Here is a 25,565-nt window from a genome sequence, read left to right as displayed (position 1 = left end):
AACCGTCAGGCCGGCGTTCGCTCGTCGAAACTTCACGCTCTAGCTTACAAGCTTTTGGAGTGGAGCAGACGGGTTTTCCTATCGTTACGCGCGACTCATGTTCCGGGCATTCTAAACAGAGGCGCAGACCTTCTATTGAGGGGAAACCCAAACTACGGGATTGGCGTCTTCACCCGCAGATAGTGGATATGCTATGGATGAGATTCGGACAGGCAACGGTAGATCTATTCGCCTCACGCGAAAACTACAATTGTCCTATGTTCTTCTCGCTAAAGGACGTGGACGCGCCCCTCGGGGTAGATGCACTGGCCCACCCATGGCCCAGAGTGCTGCTGTATGCTTTTCCTCCCCTGTGCCTGATAATTCCCACACTGGCCAGGGTGAGAGAGCAGTGCCATACCATTCTGATAGCACCCAGGTGGCCCAAAGCACCATGGCTGGCGGAGATAATCCCTCTGTTATATACCGAGCCATTGCGCACCCCCCCCCCCGCATGGACCTTTTGTCTCAAGCGAACGGGGAGATTTATCACCCGCACCCAGACAGGGTGGCTCTTTGGGCCTGGCCCGTGAGAGGATGAACCTAAGCGCACTGGGTCTTACGCCGCGTGTGATTGCTACTATAAAAAACATCAGTAAAAAAGACACGCAAATAGGCATTTTTCTCCCTATAAATCTAGTAAAAATTATTTTCTATGAATATGGTAATTAGCATCAATATGAATTCTTTTATTGCTTTTTTTTTTTTCATTTCTACAGGTCCTCAAGTGAGAACGGCAATGGCTACAACTATGCTTACTCAGACTCAGCTAGCTGCCATCTGGTAGGTGTTTGCCCTCCCCAGTATTTGCATAAAGCATTTCTTTTTAAGAAATCTTGGTAACACTTTCTATGAAGCCCGTATTTATAACACATTATAATGTCTTCTGTATTCTTAAGGCATTATAATGAATGCATAATGCATTATAAGAAACCTTATAATATGTTGTATAATCTCATGAATATTCATAAGAACAGTTTTAATATATTATAATATTTACTTATTTGTGGTTATAGCTTTTAAGAGTATCATGATTTATAACGCAATGAGCACGTTTGATTCACTTTTACAATTGATTATATTTCTCATAGTTATAATGTATTATAAGTCTCATATCTTGCCATTTTTCTGATGCTACTTTACTTAAAGCGGTCAAAGGCTTCTTATAAGTAATAAGAAGAAGAAGAGGAAGAAGAAAAAGAAGACAGTTTCTCTCAAACAGCCATAAGATCCTATATCAGATCAGATGAATGTGTAATATGACACATTTGCTTTGAACTATTTTTATTGTAATATCAGTTTGATTATTTTGATGGTACCCTTTAGTCACCTGTTGATAAGTAATTCTGCAACTACATGTCAACTAGCAGTCATTCGAGTATATGTATGTCTGCTACTGTAAACATATGCTAACACTTTATTTTGATGGTCAACAAACAGATAAACTGATTTTTTTTTTGCATAGTACGTAAGCTTATTCTGCCATACTAGATTCTACCATTCTTGAGCTTACTAATACTCTAATGAGAGTTAAATAAACAATGTCAAGACTTGATACAGTCCACATAGACGTAAGTATTATGATGTATTATAATTGTTTATAGTTAATATAACACATTATTACTGTATATTTCAGACTATAAGTCACACCTTAGTATAAGTCGCATCAGTCCAAAAATACGTCAGGATGAGGAAAAAAACATATATAAGTCGCACTGGACTAGAAGTCGCATTTATTTAGAACCAAGAACCAAGAGAAAACATTATTGTCTCCAGCCGCGAGAGGGCGCTCTGTTTTCAGTCTAGGCTACAGGAGCACTGAGCAGCATAGAGCGCCCTCTCACGGCTGGAGATGTTAATGTTTTCTCTTGGTTCATTTCTCTTGGTTCATGTCAAATTAATTTTGATAAATAAGTCGCACCTGACTATAAGTCGCAGGACCATCCAAATTATGAAAAAAAAGTTCAACTTATAGTCCGGAAAATACGGGTAGGTTTTTTTATAATGCATAATGTATTCATGATAATGTATTATAAATACGGGCTTCATAGAAAGTTTTATTACCGAAATCTTATTTGGGGGATATTTTATTGCACAAGAGCAGGTGCATGCAATATATATATGTGATTAACAGCTGTATTTACGACAGGCCTAATATTATGAAACGTGTAAAGGTGGCTTCAAAAGACTGCTTTTATTGTGAATTTTTCTAATTTCCTTTTTTCTTTTGTTTATGATATTTTCTGTTTTAAAAATTTAAGTTAGCACATTTCAGATTGTATAAATGTATAGTTACATGCCTTGATTTACTGACATGTTTTGTATGTTTCTTTGTCAGGAATCTTGCTGATGTGAATAAGGATGGTAAACTACAGGCTGAGGAGTTTATTCTTGCTATGCATCTGGTAGACATGGCTAAAATGGGACAGCCGCTGCCTATGGCACTTCCTTCAGAGCTGCTAGCGCCAACAATGAGGTACTGTTGACTAGTTTGTTACCTGATATCCGATTGGCTGAAAACGTCATCAAACTCAAAACATTGCTCATGAATGTAAAATACATTTTAATTTACTTTCTGAATTGCTTAAATTGTTTTGTCAATGTTTTTTCTCCATGAATATGAACATTTAGGGGGAAGCTTGGTGATTCTGTGAATGGAACCACTCCCTCGATCTATGCAGGCCTGGCTGAGGACCTCTATGAGTCTGAGCCTCCACAGAAATCAAGGAACAATTGTATGGGTTTAGTCCACACCCATTATTACATAATACAAATATCTGTTACTCTCGCTTTAAAAAAAAAAAAATCCTCCCACGTTTACACCAGGTATCAAAGAGTTCAAACAGACGCATTCTATTTAGGCATGCAGATTGTGTAATATTATTTGTTTTGGGGAAAGACATTTATACAATTGGTATAAATAATTTTCTGAATATTGAATAAATCTAATTTTAGTGTGCTTACCTGGCTGTGATTTGCATCCTACTGATTGTTTCAGCTCCCTCCCTTCATATTGCTAAAAATATATAAATATTGTTGTATTAAAAAAGAGGGATATGTTGCCAAAAATAGCGATAAAACATTTCACAAAAACAAGTTCTATTTATATTTATCAAATATAACGGCTTCTTGAAAATTCCAGTTTATTGTAATAATTTGTGTGCTTTGTCTATCTAGTGACTTTTGAGGATAAGTTTAAGAAAAATATGGAGATGGGTAATGCTGAGCTGGAGAAGCGCCGACAGGCCCTGCTTGAGCAGCAGCGCAGAGAAGAGGAAAAGAGGGCACAGAAGGCCAGAGAAGAGCAGGAGAGAAGAGAGAGGGAGGCACGAGAGCTGGAGCTGAAGAGGAAGAGGGAGGAAGAGCTCAGACTGGAGCGACAGAGGGAGCTGGAGAGACAAAGAGAGGAGGAGAGACTCCGAGAGCTGGAGAGGAAGGAGGTGAGAGGAGGTTTCAGCTTCCTTTTAAAAAAAAATGTGTTTACATTTGTACTAACCGCTGCTTTGGTGCTCCTTACAGGCAGCCAAGAAGGAGCTGGAGCGCCAGCAGCAGCTTGAGTGGGAGAGGAGGAGAAAGCAGGAGCTCCTAAACCAAAAGAGTGAGGAGCAGGACGAGATCATCAAGCTCCGAGCCAAGAAGAGGAATCTGGAGATGGAGCTGGAGGCTGTGGTGAGGATTTAGGACATCAATTTAACAACACGTTTCTATTATGTACAAAATTATTGTAATACCTATTTTTGAAATGGACAGCATGCTTGATAAAAGATTTCTCTCTTTTTAGGGCAACAAGCAGAAACAAATCTCTGACAAGCTTCGAGATGCTGAAGGCAAAAAGAGAATTCATAAAAATGAGCTTCAGATGATCAACCAGAAGAGAGACTCCTGCATCACAGACATCAGCTCTCTGCAGAAACAGTTAGAGGTCTGACTGCTGCCTCCGTAACAGCACACATTAATTCTGAATGTGTCTTTGTGTATTCAAGTTAAATCTATTTATTAATTTATACTAAAATGTCCATTTATTCTTAAAAAAAAATCTTTATTTTAGATCTAGATTGCTTCATAAGTGCATAGCAGTAATCATGACTTGTATGTGATTTTTGCAGGAATTTAAAAGGAAGTTGGGACAGTCGACCATAGAACAGCAAAAACTCAATGACAAACTCCGCAACCTGAGTCTGAACAACCTCCCTAGTAAGACACATGTGGCCAGTTTTGCTATTTTAAACTTATTTTGTGTGTGTGTGATATAAGCATCTCGAATTGTGAACAAAAACTTGAGCATGGAATGTATGTGAACTTTTTCCCTTGTAATTGTGTGTAGTGGTCGACCGATACGTGTTTTTTGACAGCCGATGCCAATGCAGATATCTTGGGAAGCAGGGGGGGGCGATAGCCGATATAATGCCGATATAATTTTTACAGTTATTCTTAATATTTAAGAAATTTAAAATCATTTAACAATGGCATAAAAAATAAATGTGTAAAAGGTATTTTTTTTTTACAAATAAATAAATATTTTATAAAGTTATAATATAAAATAAAAGTTAACACTGTAACCAAGCGCCGTCAAAATAAAAGTCCCGCCTCGAACACATCGGCCAAGAAAAAAAACTTATCGACCAATGCCGATTTTTGAAAAAAATCCCAAATATCGGCCAAGGCCATATATATGGGTCGACCACTAATTGTGAGAGCACATATAATTTGCATGTTTGTTTTTGTTTTGTTTTTGATGCAGCTGTGACAGTGAAAACTTTACAGAGGAATGTAGAAGACAAGGATCTTACCTGTCGAAAGCTTAAAGAACAGCTTAATGCTTTGGAGAAGGAAACTGCAGTTAAATTAGCAGATATGGATCAGTATAAGAAAGAGATCCAGGTAAGCCATTAATATCTCTCAGGCATGACTAATAAATACCTGCAAACCATTCGGAGCAGCACAACCTGAGCTGCATGTTTAGTTAGACTAGTTGCACTTTACAAGATGCTGCTGACTGACAGAGGACATTTTAACTTGAGTGAAAATATTTTATTCCCCAGCTATTAATCTTTTCTATAACAAATCGTTCTTAACCGATCAGTGCTAACAGCATATAGACTGCTCCTGATGACACTAATGCGAGTAACCCCTATGCTTTTGTCCCTGTGTCTTTATCACTAGCTGTAGAGCTTTTCTGTCTGTCTGTCTACTTGTCTGTCTCTCCCTGGCTTTCGCTGCAGTTTGAGGAAATGGATGACTGCATGCTTAAAGGCCTGCTCTCTTTACTGAGTTGCCTCAGCAATCTCTTCTTCCTTTTGAAGGTCTCTTTTTTTTCCCCTTTTCCTGCTCACTTTTACTGTAGCAGCTTCACCTTTAGATCATTACCAAAGGTTCTTTACTTGCACGTATTATCAGGGATTGAAATTCAAACATTACATTTTTAATTATTATTCGTAAAGGTTCACACGTGAATCGTGTGCAATAGGGCTAGTAATATTTATTTTAGAAAGTGTCAGTTAGGAGCAGTGTTATTTTAGCATCATCGGTAGACTACTATATTGTTTTTCTTTATATTTTAAAATAGTATTTATTTTTAGTGTTCGGTTTAATTTTTGTTTTAAATTTTTATTCATTTTGTTGTGCGTTTTTGTCTTTTTTTGATTAGTTTGTTTAATTTTTTGTATAGTTAACTAAGAAAGCACTGTTTTAGAGTGCATTATGGGTTACAAGTTAGTGCGAATCCTTTTATTGTGATGTCCTTCTGAGTGAAAGCGGATATTCGATGAGGACAAAACTAGTCTAAATGGATTTGGAATGTGGAAATTATGCATTGCATACCAGAATGGAGTCAGATGTCTGCAAGTTTGCTAAAAACATTACCTTATGGTCTAAATTACAGGTTTAGCTAAAAGGTACCAGGCATCGGTGTTAAGAATGTGAATTGGGTTGTTTTGGGTTACAGTTGAGTTCAGTGTGTCATAATCTTTTGGTTTGTTAATCAGGATCTCCGAGAGAGCCAGAGGACACAACAGTCTGCTTTGGAAAAACTACGTGCCATTAAGGAAGAAAAAATAAGAGCGCTAAAGAAACGCAAGCAGGAGGAACTGGAAAAGAAGAGGAGAGAAGAGGAAGAGCAGAAGTAAGCTTTTTATTAAAAAATAAAAATAAAAAAAACTTTTCTGTTTTCTTTTTTTCCTATAATACACTCAAAACTCACATAATACTTTTAAAGAATTCATGATTTCACAAGCAAAAATTCTTGCACTGTACAGGCGCATCAAACTGGAGAAGGAGCGACAGTGGCAGGAGAAACTGCGTCGTGAAGAGGACGAGAAACAGAGGAAAATACAGGAGGAAAGAGAAGCCAAACTTCGTGAGGAGGAGGAGAGGGAGAGACAAGCTCGTTTACAGGCCTCTAGAGAACAAGCAGAACGAGAGCGCAAGGCCCGCGAGGACGAGGAGAAGAGGCGCAGGGAGGAAGAGGAAGAAAGGAGAGAACAAGAGAGACGCAGACTCGAGGAGAAACAGAGGCAGGAGGAGGAGGAGGACCGCAGGCGGCGAGATGAAGAAAGGAGGAAACTGGAGGAGGAGCGGAGAAAACTCGAGGAAGAAAGGAGAAAACTGGAGGAGGAACGAAAGAGACAGGAGGAGTTAAGATTGGAGGAGGAGAGGAAGCGTGAGGAGCGGAGAAGGAAAGAGGAGGAGAGACGAGAAGAGGAGAGAAGAAGGGAGCGTGAGGAGGAGGAGAGGAGGCGACTTCGTGCACAGGAGGCTGCCATGAGAGATGCGGAGGAGAGGAAGAGACTAGAAGAGGAGAGAAAAGGAAAAGAGGAGGACCGGAAAAGGCAGGAAGAGGAGGACAGGAGGCTTCGGGAGGAGGAACAAAGGAAACAGGATGAGGAGAGGAAGAAGAAACAGCAGGAGGAAGAGGCTGCAGCTGTACGAATAAGAGTCGATGAACACAACAAGAAGAACTCTGTTAAATCAGACATTGTTGCTGCTCTTCTGCGTGGCCTGGAGGAGAGGAAAGGTGAGAAAAATCATACTGTAAGATTTGAAATCAGCTAGCATGGCTAGTTCAGTTCTTATATCTCTGATATGATTGGAATGATTGAAAGTATCCACGTGATTTCAGGCAGCAGACATCCTCGTGGCACACAGCACAGGAGATCAGCGGCACTGACCACGTTTAAAGCCCTCTACCCCTTCACTGCCAGAAACGATGATGAGCTCTCCTTCGAAAGCGATGACCTGATTGAGGTCAGTTTGGGAGCAAATCTCACAAAACTTGCCAGTCATCTGCACCAAAATCTAGAAGACAAAATATAAGATGCTAGCTTTTGCCTTTTCTTTATTATATTTAGAAAAAAATTAACCTGTTAACTGTCACCCTGTCCCGCAACTACGTTTACTTCACTATATTACAATTAAATCCTAATCTAATCATGACAAACTATATATCGTTGGAAAGGTCTAAGACTCCTAAATAGATATTTTACCAATCTTTTTTTGTTAAAAAATTATGTAAGAAAAGTAATAGATGAATTAATGGCAAGAGTGCACCTCAAAAACCTACATCATAACAGGAGTTCTTACTTTGTCAAAAAAAAGAAATTCATCCTTTGAAACCCATTTTAAAATCAAATATTGCATTACCATGAAAATGGTACATCAAAGTCATGTTACAAAATGTTTTCAGTCATGAAATATAAAAATGTAGGTTTGGATCATGCACTTTCAAGTCTGTTCAAAAATGTGAGTGACAGTTAACAAGTAAAACCTTTATACATGCATTTTTTTATTTTTTTATTTTTTTTTACTGATGCCACATTCAATTTCTGACATACTATTATTTAACACATTAAATAGATCAAATGTGACACAGAATATTACATTATTATGAAAGATTGATAGTTCAAACAAATACTGTTCTTTAACTTTATAAAAAAAGAAAGAAAAATCCTGAAATGTGTCATGGTTTTGGTGTCATTTTTCTTGACCATTATATCGGCATTTTAGAATGATTTCTGAAGAATCATGTGACATGGAACACGTAGTAGTAGTGGCTGATGTGTGTGTTCTCCTATTTATCTGTAATTTCAAATTGAGTTTTCTTTGTATGTTTTCTTTTTTTGTGTGTGTAATGCAGCGAAAATTCTGTGTTGCAGTAATAACAACTGGCATTGAAAATATTGGCAATTTGGATTTCTTTATTTTTTCAATTTTAAAAGTGATTGTGGGAACATGTAGTGAAGCTGTGAAACTCTCATCAGCCTAAGGTTCAGATTTGGAGTTTACTCAGCTGGATCTGTGTTTGTTTAGGTGGATGAGAGCGTAGAGCGAGAGCAGGGTTGGCTGTATGGCAGTCGGCAGGGGAAGATGGGCTGGTTCCCTGAGAGCTATGTGGAGAAGCAGGCCAAATCAGAGGCTCCGCTCATGGCCAAACAGGCCCTAAAGCCACCGGTCTCCATCTCTGTCAGGTGTGCCTTCCAATCTGAATACCTCATACTGTTCAAATGCTTCATTTACACCTCTTGCACAATCATTTGTACAATCTTTCTCAATCTGCACTCACAGACAAAGTCCATGTGGGTACAGAGCCATTATAGAAAACATTCACAGCTACAAACTGCATTTCTTTCAAGACATGTTCACACCAAGTCTGAAAGTATAAACTGTTACGAAGTCTTAAGTACAAATTATCTGTCAATGTTTAGACTTTGTGTGAATACAGTTCATGAAGATGCACCGTTTCATTTCGAATCTTGAGCATGATGGTAGAACATGTGGAATATTCTAAAACCTTCTTCACCAGCAAACTGAACGAAGGACCAAGTGGATCACGATTGAGCTCCGCTTTCACCCCCACCCATGCCACAGGCTCCGCCTCCTCCAACCATGGTCAGGTATGTAGGATTCCTTGAGAATAACCGCTTGGTGTTTATGTAAGCTTACAATCCTTGTGGTTAAATGCAATGACATTTGAATGTGATCTCAGGTGGTGGGGAATGTGCAAGCTCGAGCTCTGTGCTCATGGACCGCAAAGACGGACAACCATCTCAACTTCTCCAAAGATGATGTGATCACAGTCCTGGAGCAGCAGGAGAACTGGTGGCTTGGAGAGCTTAATGGGGTTCAGGGGTGGTTCCCCAAAAGCTATGTTTCAGTGCTGAGCGCCAGTGATGCACAAGCAGAGTAAATACAAACACTGTGCTGAAGTGGTTTAATATAAATATAATAACAATGCTGAGTGTGTAGCTGTGAGTGTTACATGTACTTTGTCTGTGGAAAAAGCTAATGTGAAATGGTATTTTCAAACTAAATCAAGTGATTCTTTGCATGCTAAAACTCACTGGTGTCCTGAGGTGCAGAGAGACTAATTCAGATGTTGTTTTGCTATACTTTCTGTTTGCGGTTGTCATTATTCATTCGGGATTATTCACCCCCTTAGTTCCACTGATGGATCTGATACAGCAGATGGATCCAGCTATGAAGGTAAGAGAAAATACATTAGGTTTTTTTTTTCCACTTGGAAATTTTGCAGTTTTGAGACTGTTTGCGATTAAGAACAGCTTCCCTTAGTAGCTAAGAGAAGATATCTTTGGTGCAAAACTGCATATGATACTGCAGCATAAAAATTTTAATTTGCTATTATGCAATAAGAAACAAAATGTAGTTTTGTGGTTCACAAAAACTGACATTATGAAGATCGCTCAATTATAAAATTTCTTATCTTATTATTGAATTTAAAGTTTGGAGCTGGTAGGATTTTTTTAAACATTTAATATATTTAGTTATGTTCATTTTTTGAAAGAAGCGGTTCTCTCCACTGTATTTAATTGATTTAAAATACAGTAAAAGCAGTAATGTCTTTAAATATTACTAAAATGTAAAAACGCTTTGTTTTTAATGTTTTAAAATGTAATTTATTCCTGCGACGATGAAGCTGAATTTTCAGCAGCCATTACTCCAGTCTTCAGAAATCATTCTAATATGCCAATTTGCTGTTCAAGAAATATTTATTGTTGTTATAAATGCTAAAATCAGTACATATATTTAATATTTACTTAACCTTTAATCACTCCTAATAAAGGACAACACTTAAAGTCTTTGGGGTCATTTTTACCCCAAACTTTTAAAAAGCGATTGCATAAGGAAATATACATTTTTTATATGGAAAACTATATATCATTTTTTTTTATTTACTTCTCAACTATACATTTATGCTGTGTTTTTGTGGAAATTTTGAAGTTTTTTTACCTATTTACTGCACAATTACATAACTAGGCCATAAATTGGCTCATGAAAAATGATTTTTTAAAGAAAAAATCACTTAAATGATGATCTTAATTAAATCTAAATAGTTTCTGGACATTGCTCTATGTGTTAGGGATAGAATACTGCCATCTAAAGGTTAGTCAAAAAACTTTATTTCTTATGGGTTAGGAATTAAAGTGCAATGGCCACATGTATCCACTAGAGTGCTATAGAGACTCATTCATTTTCACTTCATTTTTCTTGATGCTTCAACTTCTCCTCACAACTTTATGATATATATTTTGTGAATATTTATTTAAACATTTTGAAATACATAAAAAAATCTGTAGTTTTGTCAGAGTTAGAATTTGTTGTTGTTTTCTAATATATTTTGAATTATCTGCTTTTGCAAATTATTATACATACATTTGAAAAAAAACATTACAAGTCACCACTATGACATGATTGTAATCACACACTATTTATTTCAGAAAATTATTTATCAACAACTATTTATTTTTTTAGAACAAGAGATTTTAGAACAAGATGAATTTTAAAAGTAAATAAACCAATATAATACAAAACAACAGCACCAATAAACTGTAGGGTACACAGAACAACTTTTTTTATAAATCACATGGCTAATAAACATGTGAAAGAACAAGCAGAATATTATAGAATATATATTACAAGCTTGTTCCATGTTGCATATGTGACATTTTTCAGATTTGTGCCAGTTTAGTTAATTTTATTTGCCAATTTCTATAAAAATGCTCTCTGTTGCAGTGGCATACGTATGTTTGTGTGTGTGTGTATGTGTGTGTGTGTGTGTGTGTGTGTATGAGATAGAAAGTTTGTTCCACTTTGGGTTTATGCTCTAGGACCAGACCTTGAATTAAATGTAAAAATTTTTAGATTTATGCCAGTTTAGTTAATTTTATTTGCCAATTTCTATAAAAATGCTGTCTGTTGCAGTGGCATACGTATGTTTGTGTGTGTGTGTGTGTGTGTGTGTATGAGATAGAAAGTTTGTTCCACTTTGGGTTTATGCTCTAGGACCAGACCTTGAATTAAATGTAAAATTTTTTAGATTTATGCCAGTTTAGTTAATTTTATTTGCCAATTTCTATAAAAATGCTCTCTGTTGCAGTGGCATACGTATGTTTGTGTGTGTGTGTGTGTGTGTGTGTGTGTGTGTGTGTGTGTGTGTGTGTATGAGATAGAAAGTTTGTTCCACTTTGGGTTTATGCTCTAGGACCAGACCTTGAATTAAATGTAAAATTTTTTAGATTTATGCCAGTTTAGTTAATTTTATTTGCCAATTTCTATAAAAATGCTCTCTGTTGCAGTGGCATACGTATGTTTGTGTGTGTGTGTGTGTGTGTATGAGATAGAAAGTTTGTTCCACTTTGGGTTTATGCTCTAGGACCAGACCTTGAATTAAATGTAAAAATTTTTAGATTTATGCCAGTTTAGTTAATTTTATTTGCCAATTTCTATAAAAATGCTCTCTGTTGCAGTGGCATACGTATGTTTGTGTGTGTGTGTGTGTGTGTGTGTGTGTGTGTGTGTATGAGATAGAAAGTTTGTTCCACTTTGGGTTTATGCTCTAGGACCAGACCTTGAATTAAATGTAAAATTTTTTAGATTTATGCCAGTTTAGTTAATTTTATTTGCCAATTTCTATAAAAATGCTCTCTGTTGCAGTGGCATACGTATGTTTGTGTGTGTGTGTATGTGTGTGTGTGTGTGTGTGTGTATGAGATAGAAAGTTTGTTCCACTTTGGGTTTATGCTCTAGGACCAGACCTTGAATTAAATGTAAAAATTTTTAGATTTATGCCAGTTTAGTTAATTTTATTTGCCAATTTCTATAAAAATGCTCTCTGTTGCAGTGGCATACGTATGTTTGTGTGTGTGTGTGTGTGTGTGTATGAGATAGAAAGTTTGTTCCACTTTGGGTTTATGCTCTAGGACCAGACCTTGAATTAAATGTAAAAATTTTTAGATTTATGCCAGTTTAGTTAATTTTATTTGCCAATTTCTATAAAAATGCTCTCTGTTGCAGTGGCATACGTATGTTTGTGTGTGTGTGTGTGTGTGTGTGTGTATGAGATAGAAAGTTTGTTCCACTTTGGGTTTATGCTCTAGGACCAGACCTTGAATTAAATGTAAAAATTTTTAGATTTATGCCAGTTTAGTTAATTTTATTTGCCAATTTCTGTAAAAATGCTCTCTGTTGCAGTCACATACATGTGTGTGTGTGTGTGTATGAGATACAAAGTTCGTTCTACTTTTTATTTATGCTCTAGGACCAGATCTTGGTTTATTTGTAGAAATTTTCAGATTTATAATGGATTTAGTTTTATTTTTTTGACAAACAAAATTTTAAAAAGTCATTTTTTGCATTTTCCCATTCATTTTCAATGTCATGTTCAATGTTTCAAAGACCTTAAAAGGTAAAAAAAATTTTTTACACACCTTTAGAACAACCAAATCAAGCCCAGTTTTTTTGTGCATGTTTAGATAGATGATTTAGGAAATGTCACCGAGTTTCATGCCCCTGCGATGAAGGTAACACTTTTAAAAAATGAAGGAAAAATCCATTGGGGTCATTTTGACCCCAAAGGATGATTAAAGGTTAATACTACTCCTTTGATTGGGGTAAATCTTTTTTCTTTGATGAATGAAATAGTCAAAAGAACAGAATTTATTTTAAATAGAAATTTAGTAATTTTTTTTAATTTTTGATCAATTAAATGCACCTTTGCTGGGGGAAAGAATTTATGTATTCATTTATTTTTATTTAAAATCTTACTGACCCCAAACCTTTGAACAGTAGTGTAATTAGTTATTTAATAATTGATTCTTTTAAACATTCTTTGAGGGCAACCATGGCATTTATTTCCTGTGTATGTACAGTACAGTATATTCATTTCCTGTGTATTTCGTGTCTGTTATGCTTGTGAACACACCACAGATTAATCTCTTGAAATCAGTATTGTCCTTGTGTTCTGAGTTACCCTGAACCGTGTTTGTATGTTGATCCTGTCATCAGAATATGTGGCTCTGTACACTTACGAGAGCCCTGAGCCCGGAGACCTGACCTTCACCGAGGGAGACACCATCCTGGTATCAGAGAGAGAAGGGGAGTGGTGGAGAGGCAGCATCGGAGACCGAGCAGGAGTCTTCCCCTCCAATTACGTCAAGCCAAAGGAGGCTGATGTAATTTTATTTTGGTATTTAATGACATTCATACATGATGTTGGTTTGTGATTTTAATAATAATAAAAAAATCTCCTTGTTAGGCATCAAGTCTCTCTGGTAAACTTGGAACACCTGCAAAGAAACCAGGTAAGTACATAACAACATCAAGTTATATTTCAAAATGAAATCACAGTAATTAAATCTAGTTGTTTTAACCTGTAATGTGGTGTTTTGTTTGTAGAAGTAGCCCAGGTGACCACTGCGCACACAGCTGCAGGTGCAGAGCAGCTGAATCTAGCCCCAGGACAGCTCATCCTCATCCTCACCAAGAACCCATCCGGCTGGTGGCTCGGGGAACTGCAGGTGAGTGAGCAGTTCATGCTTAAATGAGCCGTTACCTCCAATTATGTTAATTAAAGAACTAATAATACTTTTTCCATGTGTTCCATCATATGGGAAGTCGTGGCTTAATGGTTAGAGAGTCGGACTCCCAATCGAAAGGTTGTGAGTTCGAGTCCCGGGCCGGCAGGAATTGTGGGTGGGGGGAGTGCATGTACAGTTCTCTCTCCACCCTCAATACCACGACTTAGGTGCCCTTGAGCAAGGCATTGAACCCCCAACTGCTCCCCGTAAATGGCTGCCCACTGCTCCGGGTGTGTGCTCACAGTGTGTGTGTGTGTGTTCACTGCTCTGTGTGTGTGCATTTCGGATGGGTTAAATGCAGAGCACAAATTCTGAGTATGGGTCACCATACTTGGCTGAATGTCACTTCACTTCACTTCATATGGCCCATATTATTTATAATGGATGTATTTGTGCGTTTCAGTTTTTGTTTTACTGTCAATAGTTATACAGTATATCTGGAATTGTACACAATGATTGATGATTAAATAGTAAAAAAAATATCTGCAAAAGTTTTTGTTTGTGTCTTCAGGCCAGGGGGAAGAAGCGTCAGAAGGGCTGGTTCCCTGCTTCACACGTCAAGCTTCTGGGCTCAAACAGCGGCAAATCTACACCTGCATCTGCGGCTGGTAAGAAACAGAACAGCTTTCCAGGGTTGGGTTTTTTCGGGGGAATCTCTCCTCATCACTCTCTCTCTCTCTCTCTCTCTCTCTCTCTCTCTCTGTCTGTCCTCACTCTAGTCGGCCAAGTCATCGCCATATACGACTACACTGCAGTGAATGAGGACGAGCTGAGCTTCTCGAAGAGTCAAGTTATCAACGTGCTAGACAAAAGCGATCCTGACTGGTGGAAAGGAGAGCTCAATGGGGTCAGGGGCTTGATTCCTACCAACTATGTGAAAATGACCACCTCTGATTCTGACCCCAGTCAGCATTGTAAGTAGAGACCCATAAACAGACCAGTCTATTTTGGTTCTCTGTTTTTAATCATGTTACCGGGTTTCTGGTTGCGTCTGCAACTATAAAATGTGCTCCCTTTTTTATTTTGAAAATTAAATTGGTTTCAGATTATTTAAAGAAAATGTTTTTGCTGTCTGTTTCTTAAATCTGGGTGTTTATTATATGAAATGTATTTATGTATTACATGTATTACAATTTCATTACATTATTATAAAGACATTTTTTTCCTGCTTTTAAATATAATCAGTATTTAGTGTTATTTTATGGTGCCTTATGGTTCAATTTATTTTTGTTATAACAGAAAGGGTTTTTCCAGTCTTTTACACTTGTACATGTAGTATCTAATCTAATCTTAGACCTTTCCTCTTCTCAGACTTCATATTTGGCCACACGTTTATTTCTCACACAATTCTTTCCCCTTCGACTTTGTTCTTCATTTGTGTCCTTCTCTGTAGGCTCGTAACACTTTTCCTTCCCTCATAAGAGACCCACTGTCCCCCTCTCACAGTGGAGGTGGCCCTGTTGAAACCACCATTTACTCACCAAATTCTTATTTCTTTTAAACTAAAACAAGGGTTTTTATTCCGTTGACTGCTAATCCAGACCGATCTTAAAGGATTTGTAGGGGGTTAGTGAATCTGGTTTTCCTTTTTTGAATTTTAGTTTGTTAAAGGTGGCAGCTTCTTTTACATGTTCATTTTGGGATGGTGAGATTTCACAGTAAAGCTGTTGCTCCTCAGTTTGGTCATTTTAAAAGATGTTACACTTTAAGTGTGAAACTGCCTCAGTATGTCATCACATCAGTGATAAACGTAATTTATATAAAATGCAACTTTAATCTTAGTATTATTAGTCTCTGGTTATTGAAGGCATCATAGAACAAACTTGTCAGTTTTTGGAGGCAGTTTCACCTTGAATCTTTAGATGGTTTTCACTCTTTTGCTTCCATTTTATTTATATTACATATATATAATCTCATTATATTAAGTTTTAGTTTGAAATCAATGTAAGAACAAAAATGAAAGACGACTTGTTACTGTCTGTGGTGTATTTGCAAATATAGTTCTGCTGATGCTATTTTAAACCTAATGCTTTTGCCTTAGGTGGTATTGTTACATATTTCCTGCGTTTTATGCCATGTTTGTGCATGACTCGCTTCTGTATAAACAGATTTGTTAATAATATATAGGAAACTATGCAAACAGTTGTGAAGTTGTGGACCAATGCCTTAATATCATTTTATTGGATGTTGTTAATAGTACTTAAGATATCTCAAATACTTGGATCTTGTATTTATTTGATTTGAAGAAATCTAGACATTAAAGTCTTTTGAAAAAAAACTAAACCAACGTTGTTCCTTTTCTTAATTTTTGTGACAAGAGTTCAGTGCCAAAAACACTTCCAAATATCCATTTTTATGTAGCCATGTAATGATCTAATTGTTTGATCATTATTCATATTTAATTAGATAGTTGTGTCTCATATATTTCACCACCTTCATGATAAATTTCTAGTGACTTGCTGATAGTATTCCTCTATCTTATCTTCACTACCATCTGGTTATAATGATCCTACTGTTGTACAGTCGTGGCCAAAAGTTTTGAGAATTACATAAGCAGCAACTTTTCCAATTTCCAATATTTAAGTTTTTATAATAGCAATTTGCATATACTCCAGAATGTTATGAAGAGTGATCAGATGAATTGCATAGTCCTTCTTTGCCATGAAAATTAACTTAATCCCAAAAAAACCTTTCCACTGCATTTCATTGCTGTCATTAAAGGACCTGCTGAGATCATTTCAGTAATCGTCTTGTTAACTCAGGTGAGAATGTTGACGAGCACAAGGCTGGAGATCATTATGTCAGGCTGATTGGGTTAGAATGGCAGACTTGACATGTTAAAAGGAGGGTAATGCTTGAAATCATTGTTCTTCCATTGTTAACCATGGTGACCTGCAAAGAAACGCGTGCAGCCATCATTGCGTTGCATAAAAATGGCTTCACAGGCAAGGATATTGTGGCTACTAAGATTGCACCTAAATCAACAATTTATAGGATCATCAAGAACTTCAAGGAAAGAGGTTCAATTCTTGTAAAGAAGGCTTCAGGGCGTCCAAGAAAGTCCAGCAAGCGCCAGGATCGTCTCCTAAAGAGGATTCAGCTGCAGGATCGGAGTGCCACTAGTGCAGAGCTTGCTCAGGAATTGCAGCAGGCAGGTGTGAGCGCATCTGCACGCACAGTGAGGCCAAGACTTTTGGAAGATGGCCTGGTGTCAAGAAGGGCAGCAAAGAAGCCACTTCTCTCCAAAAAAACATCAGGGACAGATTGATCTTCTGCAGAAAGTATAGTGAATGGACTGCTGAGGACTGGGGCAAAGTCATATTCTCTGATGAAGCCCCTTTCCGATTGTTTGGGGCCTCTGGAAAAAGGCTTGTCCGGAGAAGAAAAGGTGAGCGCTACCATCAGTCCTGTGTCATGCCAACAGTAAAGCATCCTGACACCATTCATGTGTGGGGTTGCTTCTCATCCAAGGGAGTGGGCTCACTCACAATTCTGCCCAAAAACACAGCCATGAATAAAGAATGGTACCAAAACACCCTCCAACAGCAACTTCTTCCAACAATCCAACAACAATTTGGTGAAGAACAATGCATTTTCCAGCACGATGGAGCACCGTGCCATAAGGCAAAAGTGATAAGTAAGTGGCTCGGGGACCAGAATGTTGAAATTTTGGGTCCATGGCCTGGAAATTCCCCAGATCTTAATCCCATTGAGAACTTGTGGTCAATCCTCAAGAGGCGGGTGGACAAACAAAAAGCCAATAATTCTGACAAATTCCAAGAAGTGATTATGAAAGAATGGGTTGCTATCAGTCAGGATTTGGCCCAGAAGTTGATTGAGAGCATGCCCAGTCGCATTGCAGAGGTCCTGAAAAAGAAGGGCCAACACTGCAAATACTGACTCTTTGCATTAATGTCATGTAATTGTCGATAAAAGCCTTTGAAACGTATGAAGTGCTTGTAATTATATTTCAGTACATCACAGAAACAACTGAAACAAAGATCTAAAAGCAGTTTAGCAGCAAGCTTTTTGAAAACTAATATTTATGTAATTCTCAACTTTTGGCCACGACTGTATTATGGGTGAAAACAGAATAATCCTGCATGCTTGCAGTGTTCATTACAGTAAATGAGCAGGTTTACAAAACACATTTGGGGGGTAAACTGCTGTTTTTATGGCTCTGGGATGTGGACGATGAAGGCACGCCTAAAGGCACCCCGGATGGTCACACGGACAGACCATCAACAGGTAAGGATTGATGCTGAAGCGGTTTGAAGTGTCATCAACATGCCGCAACTGACATTATCCTGCTTTAAAGTGTGCTTGCGTGTGTTTGCAGTAAGGTTGTTGATGGATCTTCAGCTTGTGTGTGTTTTGTTTGTGTTTATGGGCTTCAAGTGTCTGGGTGAGTTCACCTGTACTGTTTTCTTTTAGGGTGTGCTGACCAGAGCACTCTGGATTCAATGAGCCCACAGGAGAGGAAACGGCAAGGATACATCCATGAGCTCATTGAGACAGAAGAGAAATACAATGAAGACCTACAACTAGTCCTTGAGGTACACCATCACCGATCAGCTAATTCACAAATATTTATTTAGCAGACCGTTTTATTCAAATCAACTTAGTAATATGAATAAAACAAGCAATTTACAGAAAAGGTGCCAACCAGTTTAGTGGGACAACAATACCAAGATGAAGCAAAGTTAAATTTGACCTTTTTTTAATTTATTTTTTTTATACACCTTATTATATTTTGTGTTATTTATTTAGTATGTTATTAAATGAAAGTTTGTGTTTTCAGTTTATATATTTTAATGATTTTATTAAATTACATAAATATAAATAATATTAAGCTTTTTTGCAGTATTCAGTATGACATGATTTTGTGAAAGTATAAATATCCCAAGTAGTGTAATAATATAGTCTAATAATTAATTATAATGTAATAAAATAGTATAATAATTATATAGAATTAGTAAAATACTTTTATTACTTTGCCAAACATTACATTTGGAATCACATAGTGTTTTTTTTATTCATTTGTATCAATTTATTTAAATATGTTTTTGCGTGTGTGTGTGTGTATATAAAACAGTAATTTTTTAAAATATATTTTACTGTTTAATATAACGGTTTTCTTTTTTAATATATTTTAAAATGTGATTTATTCCTGTGATTTTGATTCTGATGTGCTGCTCAAAAAAATATTATTATTTTGAAAACAGCAGAGTAGAAGTTTCTTTGAAGAATAGAAAGTTCAGAAGAACAGCAACTATCTGAAATATAAATCTTTTTTTTACGTCATTAATGTAATAATTTAATAGATTAAATAGAATATATATATAATTTTTTTTTTTTTTTTTTTTTTTGAAGATAAAATTCTTTTTTTCCTGTTGTCCTCCTTAAGGTCTTTTACAAGCCCATGTCTGAATCCGGTCGTCTCACTGAGGCTGAAATGAGCATGATATTTGTCAACTGGAGGGAGCTTATCCAATGCAACTCCAAGATGCTCAAGTATGTGAGGTTAACTTGGAAATATTTTTTATCTTTTACCAATGCAAAGTGTATCATGCATGATGTGTGGATTGTCAGGGCACTGAAAGCAAGGAAAAAGACCGGGGGAGAGAACATGCCTGTTTACATGATCGGAGACATCCTGGCCTTTGAGCTGTCACACATGCAGGCCTATATCGGCTTCTGCAGCTGCCAGCTGAACGGTGCCACACTGCTGCAACAGAGAACCGATCAGGAGCCAGACTTCAAAACCTTCCTCAAGGTAGCCTCACATACATCACTTAAATGGTTAAAAATACCTCTGTTAAAATAGACTGTAAGCTTTATTTAATTCTTACCAAACCAAAATTATACAAAGCCATGACAATGGACCACAAAAACGGTTATAAGGGTTAATTTTTGGAGACGGAGATGTAAATAAGCTTTCCCTTGATGTATGGTTTGTTAGGATCGGACAATATTTGGCCAAGAGACAACTATTTGAAAATCTGGAGTCTGATTCGCAAAAACATCAAAATATTGAGAAAATCGCCTTTAAAGTTGTCCAAATGAAGTTCTTAACAATGCATATTACTAATCAAAAATTACGTTTTGAAAGATAAACTGTAGGAAATTTACAAAATATCTTCATGGAACATGATGTTTAATTAATATCCTAATGATTTTTGGCATAAAAGAAAAATCGATTATTTTGACCCATACAATGTATTGTTGGCTATTGCTAGAATTATTCCCCAATGACTTTAACAATGGTTTTTGTGGCAAGGTTCACATATTTGACACTTTTTTGTTTCATTATTTATTTGATATCTTATTAAATGAAAGGCTATATTTTCGGTTTATTTATTTTAATAATTGTATTCAATTTTTTGAATTAATTAATATAAGTAATATTCGTTTTTGTTTTTTTGTTTTTTTTGCAGTTCACGGTCTTTCAGTATAGCACATACATTTTTGAAAGTTTATATATCCCAAGTATTATAATAATGTAGTATAGTAACGATTAATCGTGTAATAAAATAATATTCTAATTGTACGTAATTTATATCATCATCAATGTTAAGTTTTTGGTTTAAATATTTTCTTGGGAGTAATGTTAATTTAATTTAATTTTTTTCTTCAGAAAATTGCTACAGACTACCGTTGTAAAGGAATGCCTTTGTCCAGCTTTTTACTCAAACCTATGCAACGGATCACTCGCTATCCTCTCCTTATTAAAAAGGTGAGTACATTGAAAATAACTTATTTTAGATCAGTTTCATTAATCTGTATCTGTTAGTTTAGATGTTTATCGTTAATGCAAATGATTAGTGAATCAAATCACTGAGGGTGCTTCTTAAATTAGTGAGGGTGCTCTAAACTTTAATTTATAATCTCTAAAAAGCTGTCACTCATCTTAGTTCATCATGATCTCACAAAGTTATATTATAATCAATGAAGTTTTCTACGCTGCACAATGAATCTCCTTTTTACATGGTGTCTACACTTTGTTATAATGAGATGATTTGTTCTGAACACAACAACTGAACAAAAACTCTGACTATTTGAGCAGTGAGTGGATTCTAATTAAAATGCCTCTGATTGCCTGTTGTGTTATAGAAATCAGCAGATATGTCTGTGATCGCTTAGCACTCACTGGCACCCCCTTAGAACCGGGCCTGTTGTTAACCAATATTTGTGTGTCCAGATCCTGGAAAGTACTCCAGACAGTCACATGGACAATAATCAGCTGCAAGAGGCTTTGGAGAAGGCAGAGCAGCTGTGCAAACAGGTGAATGAAGGTGTCGGGGAGAAGGAGAACACTGAGAGGCTGGAGTGGATCCAGTCCCATGTGCAGTGTGAAGGCATCACAGAGGTAAATTAACACAGCATAGTATCTTTTTTTTTTTTTTCTTTTTTTTTTTGATACAAGAAATAGCTGATGCTCAAAACATGCATTACAAGATCAGTCGTAAGCCATCGTCTAGATGTACACTACCATTCAATAGTTTGAAGTCTGTGAGATTTATTTTGAAGAAGTATCATCTGCTTATCAGTGCTTCATTTATTTGAACATAAATTAAGTAAAAACAGTAATTTCAAAATAGTGGTTTTCCTTTTTATACATTTTGTAATAGAAAATGTAATTCATTCATGTGACGTGATTCATTTGATTACTCCACTCTTTAGTGTCACATGATTCTTCATTCTAATATGCTGATTTGCTACTCAAGAAAAATGTAATACATAATAGATTCAATAATCATTTAATGCATACTTTCTCAATAAAGTGTTAAATTCTTTTAAAAAGATCTTACTGACTAAACTTTTGAATGGTACCATGAAATTTGAGGGCTGATTGGTTGAAAGACTTTGGCTTAAACTTTCATGTACAGCTGTGTATTAGATTTCTACTCTTCTGTTGTGCAACTCGTCTAGAATCTGACCTTCAGCTCTCTGACCAACTGCTTGGGTCCTCGGAAATTGCTGCACAGCGGGAAGGTGTTTAAGACCAAGAGCAATAAGGAGTTATACATCTTTCTGTTCAACGACTTTCTGCTGTTCACTCAAGCGGTCAAGCAGTTCACTTTCTCAGGAACGGACAAGCTCTTTAGCCCCAAATCCAACACCCAGTACAAGATGTATAAGACGGTAGGGTTCCACTCCTCTTTACAGAGTAGTGTTCCTTTATGGTTAAACTATTTGAACAAAAGAAAAAAAGCACTGGGGCATTGTATGTGTTTGTGTTCCTAGCCTGTGTTCCTCAATGAAGTTCGGGTGAAGCTTCCATCAGATCCTTCCAGCGATGAGCCCGTCTTCCACATTTCCCACATAGATCGTGTGTACACACTGAAGACCGAGAACATTAAAGAGAGGTCTGTTTCAGCGAACTGTTCACATGATCGGCCGCTATTTACTTGACACATGAGAGGCTTTATGAACCCTTAAAGGAATGTTGTTATCGCCACACTGTATGGGCAGAGAAAAACATCCGCTTTTTATGCTGCTGAAATGCCACTGCAATTTTGATGCAAATGAATGTTTAGAGAAAACACTTACTTTTTGCTTTAAGCTACATTTTATGACCGGAAATGTTTGATCTCCTTGGTATCCTGCTAGGACTGCATGGGTTCAGAAGATCAAAGCGGCATCAGAAGCATTCATTGAGGCCGAGAAGAAGAAACAGGAAAAGAATTATCAATGTAAGTTTTATTTATGTATCATTTGGAACACTGAATAGGAGTGTTCACCTAATACACAACAATCCAAAGGTTTGAGGTCAGTAATATTTTTGTGAATTCCTTTTTTTTCAGTAAGGTGCAGTAAATTGATCAAAAGTGACAGTAAATGTATAATGTTACATAGGATATCCATTTAAAAATGCTTTTGCTTTGGAGTTTCTATTCAAGGAATTCTGAAAAGATGAATCCCAGTATTTTATTAAGCAACAAGTTTGTTTTGAACAATGAATGGTATGGTAAGAAATGTTTCTCGAGTACTTAATCAGAATATTAGAATGATTTCTGAAGGATCATGTGACACTAAAGACTAGAATAATGGCTGCTTAAAATTCAGCTTTGCCATCACAAGAATACATTACATTTTAAAATGTATTAAAAGAGAAAGAAGCTATTTTAAATTATAATATTTCACAATAGTACTGTTTTACTGCATTTTTGATCAATTAGAATAAGAGACTTCATGTTCATATTTTTTTACAGCTCTATCAATGAAGGCAAGTGGAATTGGTCGCCTGCTTGTCACCATCTTGGAGGCAACAGAGCTAAAATCCTCCAAACCAAATGGTGAGTGGTTTTATTAAATGAGACCCTGGACCACAAAACCATTCATATGGGTTGATTTTTCATTTTTTAGGATCGGACAATATTTGGCTGAGATACAAATATTTGACAATCTGGAATTTGAGGGTGCAAAAAAATAACAATTCTGAAAAAATTGGCTTTAAAATTATCCAAATGAAGTCCTTAGCAACACATTACTAATCAAAAGTTAAGTTTTACAAAATATCTTCATGGAGCATAATCTTCACTTAGGCCCAATCCCAATTCTACCCCTTAGCCCTTCCCCTTTCAAAGGGGAACCAAAGAGATAACCAAAAGAGAATCGAGACACCCCTACCCCTTCACGTGAATGCGCGAAACTGAGGGGTATGTCTCGATTCTCTTTTGGTTGGAGGGGTAGGGGTAAGGGGAAGGGCCAGATAGCCCTTCAAACGAACCACACTTCAGAAGAAGGGGTATGAATTATCTCAGCAACATGGCTGCTACAGCAAACAAAAAGACACATAAATGTTAGCTTTTCTGGTATAAATAACGTCATAAATGTATAAAATAGAATTGGGATTGGGCCTTAATATCCTAATGGTTTTGGCATAAAATAAAAATCAATCATTTTGACCCTTACAATGTATTGTTGCCTTTAGCTACAAATATTCCCACGCTACTTATGAATGGTTTTGTGGCCCAGGGTCACGAATAACAATAATAATAATGATTTTTTTTAAATTCCCCAAAACATTACTTAATACATGTGCCTTCTTTTCTTTTTTTTTTCAGGAAAGGGTAATCCATACTGTGAAGTGACCATGGGCTCTCAGTGTTACACTTCCCGACCCATCAATGACACTGTCAACCCCAAATGGAATTTCAATTGTCAGTTTCACATTAAAGACCTGTATCAAGATGTCCTCTGTATTACGATTCTTGAGCGGGAGCAATTTTCACCAGATAGTGAGTGTGAAAAAATAGCAAGTATAATACTGTTTCAATAGAAGTAAATTTTTAACTGAACTAGTAAAGTATCTTTATAATTTAGCATGTATAATTGCATTCATTGAGTGAATGTGAAATTTCCTAAAAACTGGCATTGTTCCATTTGTCTTTCTCACTCAATAGACTTCTTAGGTCGCACTGAGGTTCCTGTAGCCACTATTAAGAAAGAGTTTGAGAATAAAGGTCCATCCACTAGGAGTCTGCTGCTTCATGAAGTTCCCACTGGAGAGGTTTGGGTTCAGCTTGACCTGCAGCTGTTTGACCACAAAGCCCCCAATTGATGAGGATTGACTTCAAGACTGCACTTCAAGCACATCTTCTCAAGATTGCCTTAAAATGTTCTCAACTACTATGGAACGTACTAATAAATGTGTGACCATAAGGAAGATGAGTTCATCTTCTCAAGATTGCCTTAAAATGTTCTCAACTACTATGGAACGTACTAATAAATGTGTGACCATAAGGAAGATGAGTTAACGTTCACAACTTTGCCAAGTTTAGATTTTTGACTAAGAGACATGGGAACAAAAAGGGAGAATTTGGGATTATTTTTGTTAGTTTTATTGCCGAAATAATTTACCACTGGATGTAGAGATATCTCAGGACCTATATTTTGCTTCAGATATACTTTCTTTATTGCTGTACAGAAAGCTATATTTGTTATAATCGTAACTTGCCTAGATCTGAAGTTGATAAGAACTTGAATATTCTCATCAGCAACTCTAAACCAGGTGGTGCTGTTTTTAATTCATTATACGTTTGCTTTTCCTGCCAGTTCTTCCATTTAACTTCACCATTATATAGAATTAATTTGCACCAACAAGGTGATCCTCTAAAATCGTATAACCGCTTGTTCACCTGTGTAACATGGAAGGAACTTTTCTTTGCAGAAGCTTACTAGTTTTTATGTAGGAAGGTACAAATGAGGTGATTAACCAGAGATGATTAGTGAAGGTCAAATCACTGTTGATTTTGTGTGCCTGACTGAGTTTTATCTCTTAATTTATGTGTCTTGGACTATCTGCACATTTACGCTGCCCACTATATCTGGATTGCTGTAAAGCGTTCAGAAAAGGTCTTAATATTGTATATTTTTGCTGAGTTGGAGTAGTATGAACGTTTACTCACTTCACTGAGTTTGTATCTTGGGTTTTATTTGTTTTAGTTTTAAATATAAATGTAATAAAGTTGTTGAATATTCTGAAACTTTTGTTCTTAAAATGTTTTTTTCCTCACACTCTATTTTGCTTCTCTTTCTCTCGTTTTGCCAAGTGTTAGTTTTGAAAAACAGTCTGATATTGTCAGAAAGACCTCTTAAGCACAAGTGTGCAACAAAATCAGGTTTCAGATGCAAATAAAATGAAAATACTGT

At 36.6% G+C, this 25,565-nt stretch overlaps 1 protein-coding gene across 4 annotated transcripts in view; it reads left to right on the top strand.

Annotated features, from left to right (window-relative positions):
- Positions 1 to 25,399, top strand: part of itsn2b (intersectin 2b) — a 37,597-nt gene extending 12,198 nt beyond the window's left edge. Inside the window, exons 9-39 of one of the 4 annotated variants that reach the window (XM_059520508.1) lie at positions 759 to 822; positions 2,378 to 2,515; positions 2,671 to 2,774; positions 3,217 to 3,479; positions 3,559 to 3,708; positions 3,821 to 3,961; positions 4,146 to 4,233; positions 4,781 to 4,920; positions 6,024 to 6,160; positions 6,294 to 7,051; positions 7,157 to 7,281; positions 8,344 to 8,501; positions 8,837 to 8,927; positions 9,020 to 9,216; positions 9,473 to 9,516; positions 13,336 to 13,502; positions 13,586 to 13,631; positions 13,726 to 13,847; positions 14,419 to 14,515; positions 14,627 to 14,821; positions 18,342 to 18,463; positions 19,315 to 19,421; positions 19,500 to 19,683; positions 20,545 to 20,643; positions 21,109 to 21,276; positions 21,840 to 22,052; positions 22,155 to 22,276; positions 22,521 to 22,603; positions 23,123 to 23,206; positions 23,978 to 24,151; positions 24,317 to 25,399. In XM_059520508.1, coding sequence (XP_059376491.1) covers positions 759 to 822; positions 2,378 to 2,515; positions 2,671 to 2,774; positions 3,217 to 3,479; positions 3,559 to 3,708; positions 3,821 to 3,961; positions 4,146 to 4,233; positions 4,781 to 4,920; positions 6,024 to 6,160; positions 6,294 to 7,051; positions 7,157 to 7,281; positions 8,344 to 8,501; positions 8,837 to 8,927; positions 9,020 to 9,216; positions 9,473 to 9,516; positions 13,336 to 13,502; positions 13,586 to 13,631; positions 13,726 to 13,847; positions 14,419 to 14,515; positions 14,627 to 14,821; positions 18,342 to 18,463; positions 19,315 to 19,421; positions 19,500 to 19,683; positions 20,545 to 20,643; positions 21,109 to 21,276; positions 21,840 to 22,052; positions 22,155 to 22,276; positions 22,521 to 22,603; positions 23,123 to 23,206; positions 23,978 to 24,151; positions 24,317 to 24,474 — 4,739 coding nt within the window. In that variant the 3' untranslated portion in view covers positions 24,475 to 25,399. Of the gene's footprint in view, positions 1 to 758; positions 823 to 2,377; positions 2,516 to 2,670; positions 2,775 to 3,216; positions 3,480 to 3,558; positions 3,709 to 3,820; positions 3,962 to 4,145; positions 4,234 to 4,780; positions 4,921 to 6,023; positions 6,161 to 6,293; positions 7,052 to 7,156; positions 7,282 to 8,343; positions 8,502 to 8,836; positions 8,928 to 9,019; positions 9,217 to 9,472; positions 9,517 to 13,335; positions 13,503 to 13,585; positions 13,632 to 13,725; positions 13,848 to 14,418; positions 14,822 to 18,341; positions 18,464 to 19,314; positions 19,422 to 19,499; positions 19,684 to 20,544; positions 20,644 to 21,108; positions 21,277 to 21,839; positions 22,053 to 22,154; positions 22,277 to 22,520; positions 22,604 to 23,122; positions 23,207 to 23,977; positions 24,152 to 24,316 lie in introns of all 4 variants that reach the window. The other 3 variants (XM_059520507.1, XM_059520510.1, XM_059520509.1) reach the window with 3 other exon arrangements.
- Positions 25,400 to 25,565: the final 166 nt, after the last annotated feature.

The sequence above is a fragment of the Carassius carassius genome, chromosome 32 (genome assembly GCF_963082965.1).
Source record: "Carassius carassius chromosome 32, fCarCar2.1, whole genome shotgun sequence".
Lineage (NCBI taxonomy): Eukaryota > Metazoa > Chordata > Actinopteri > Cypriniformes > Cyprinidae > Carassius > Carassius carassius.
Note: the sequence above shows the minus strand (reverse complement) of the source record. Positions and strands in the feature narration are given on the sequence as shown.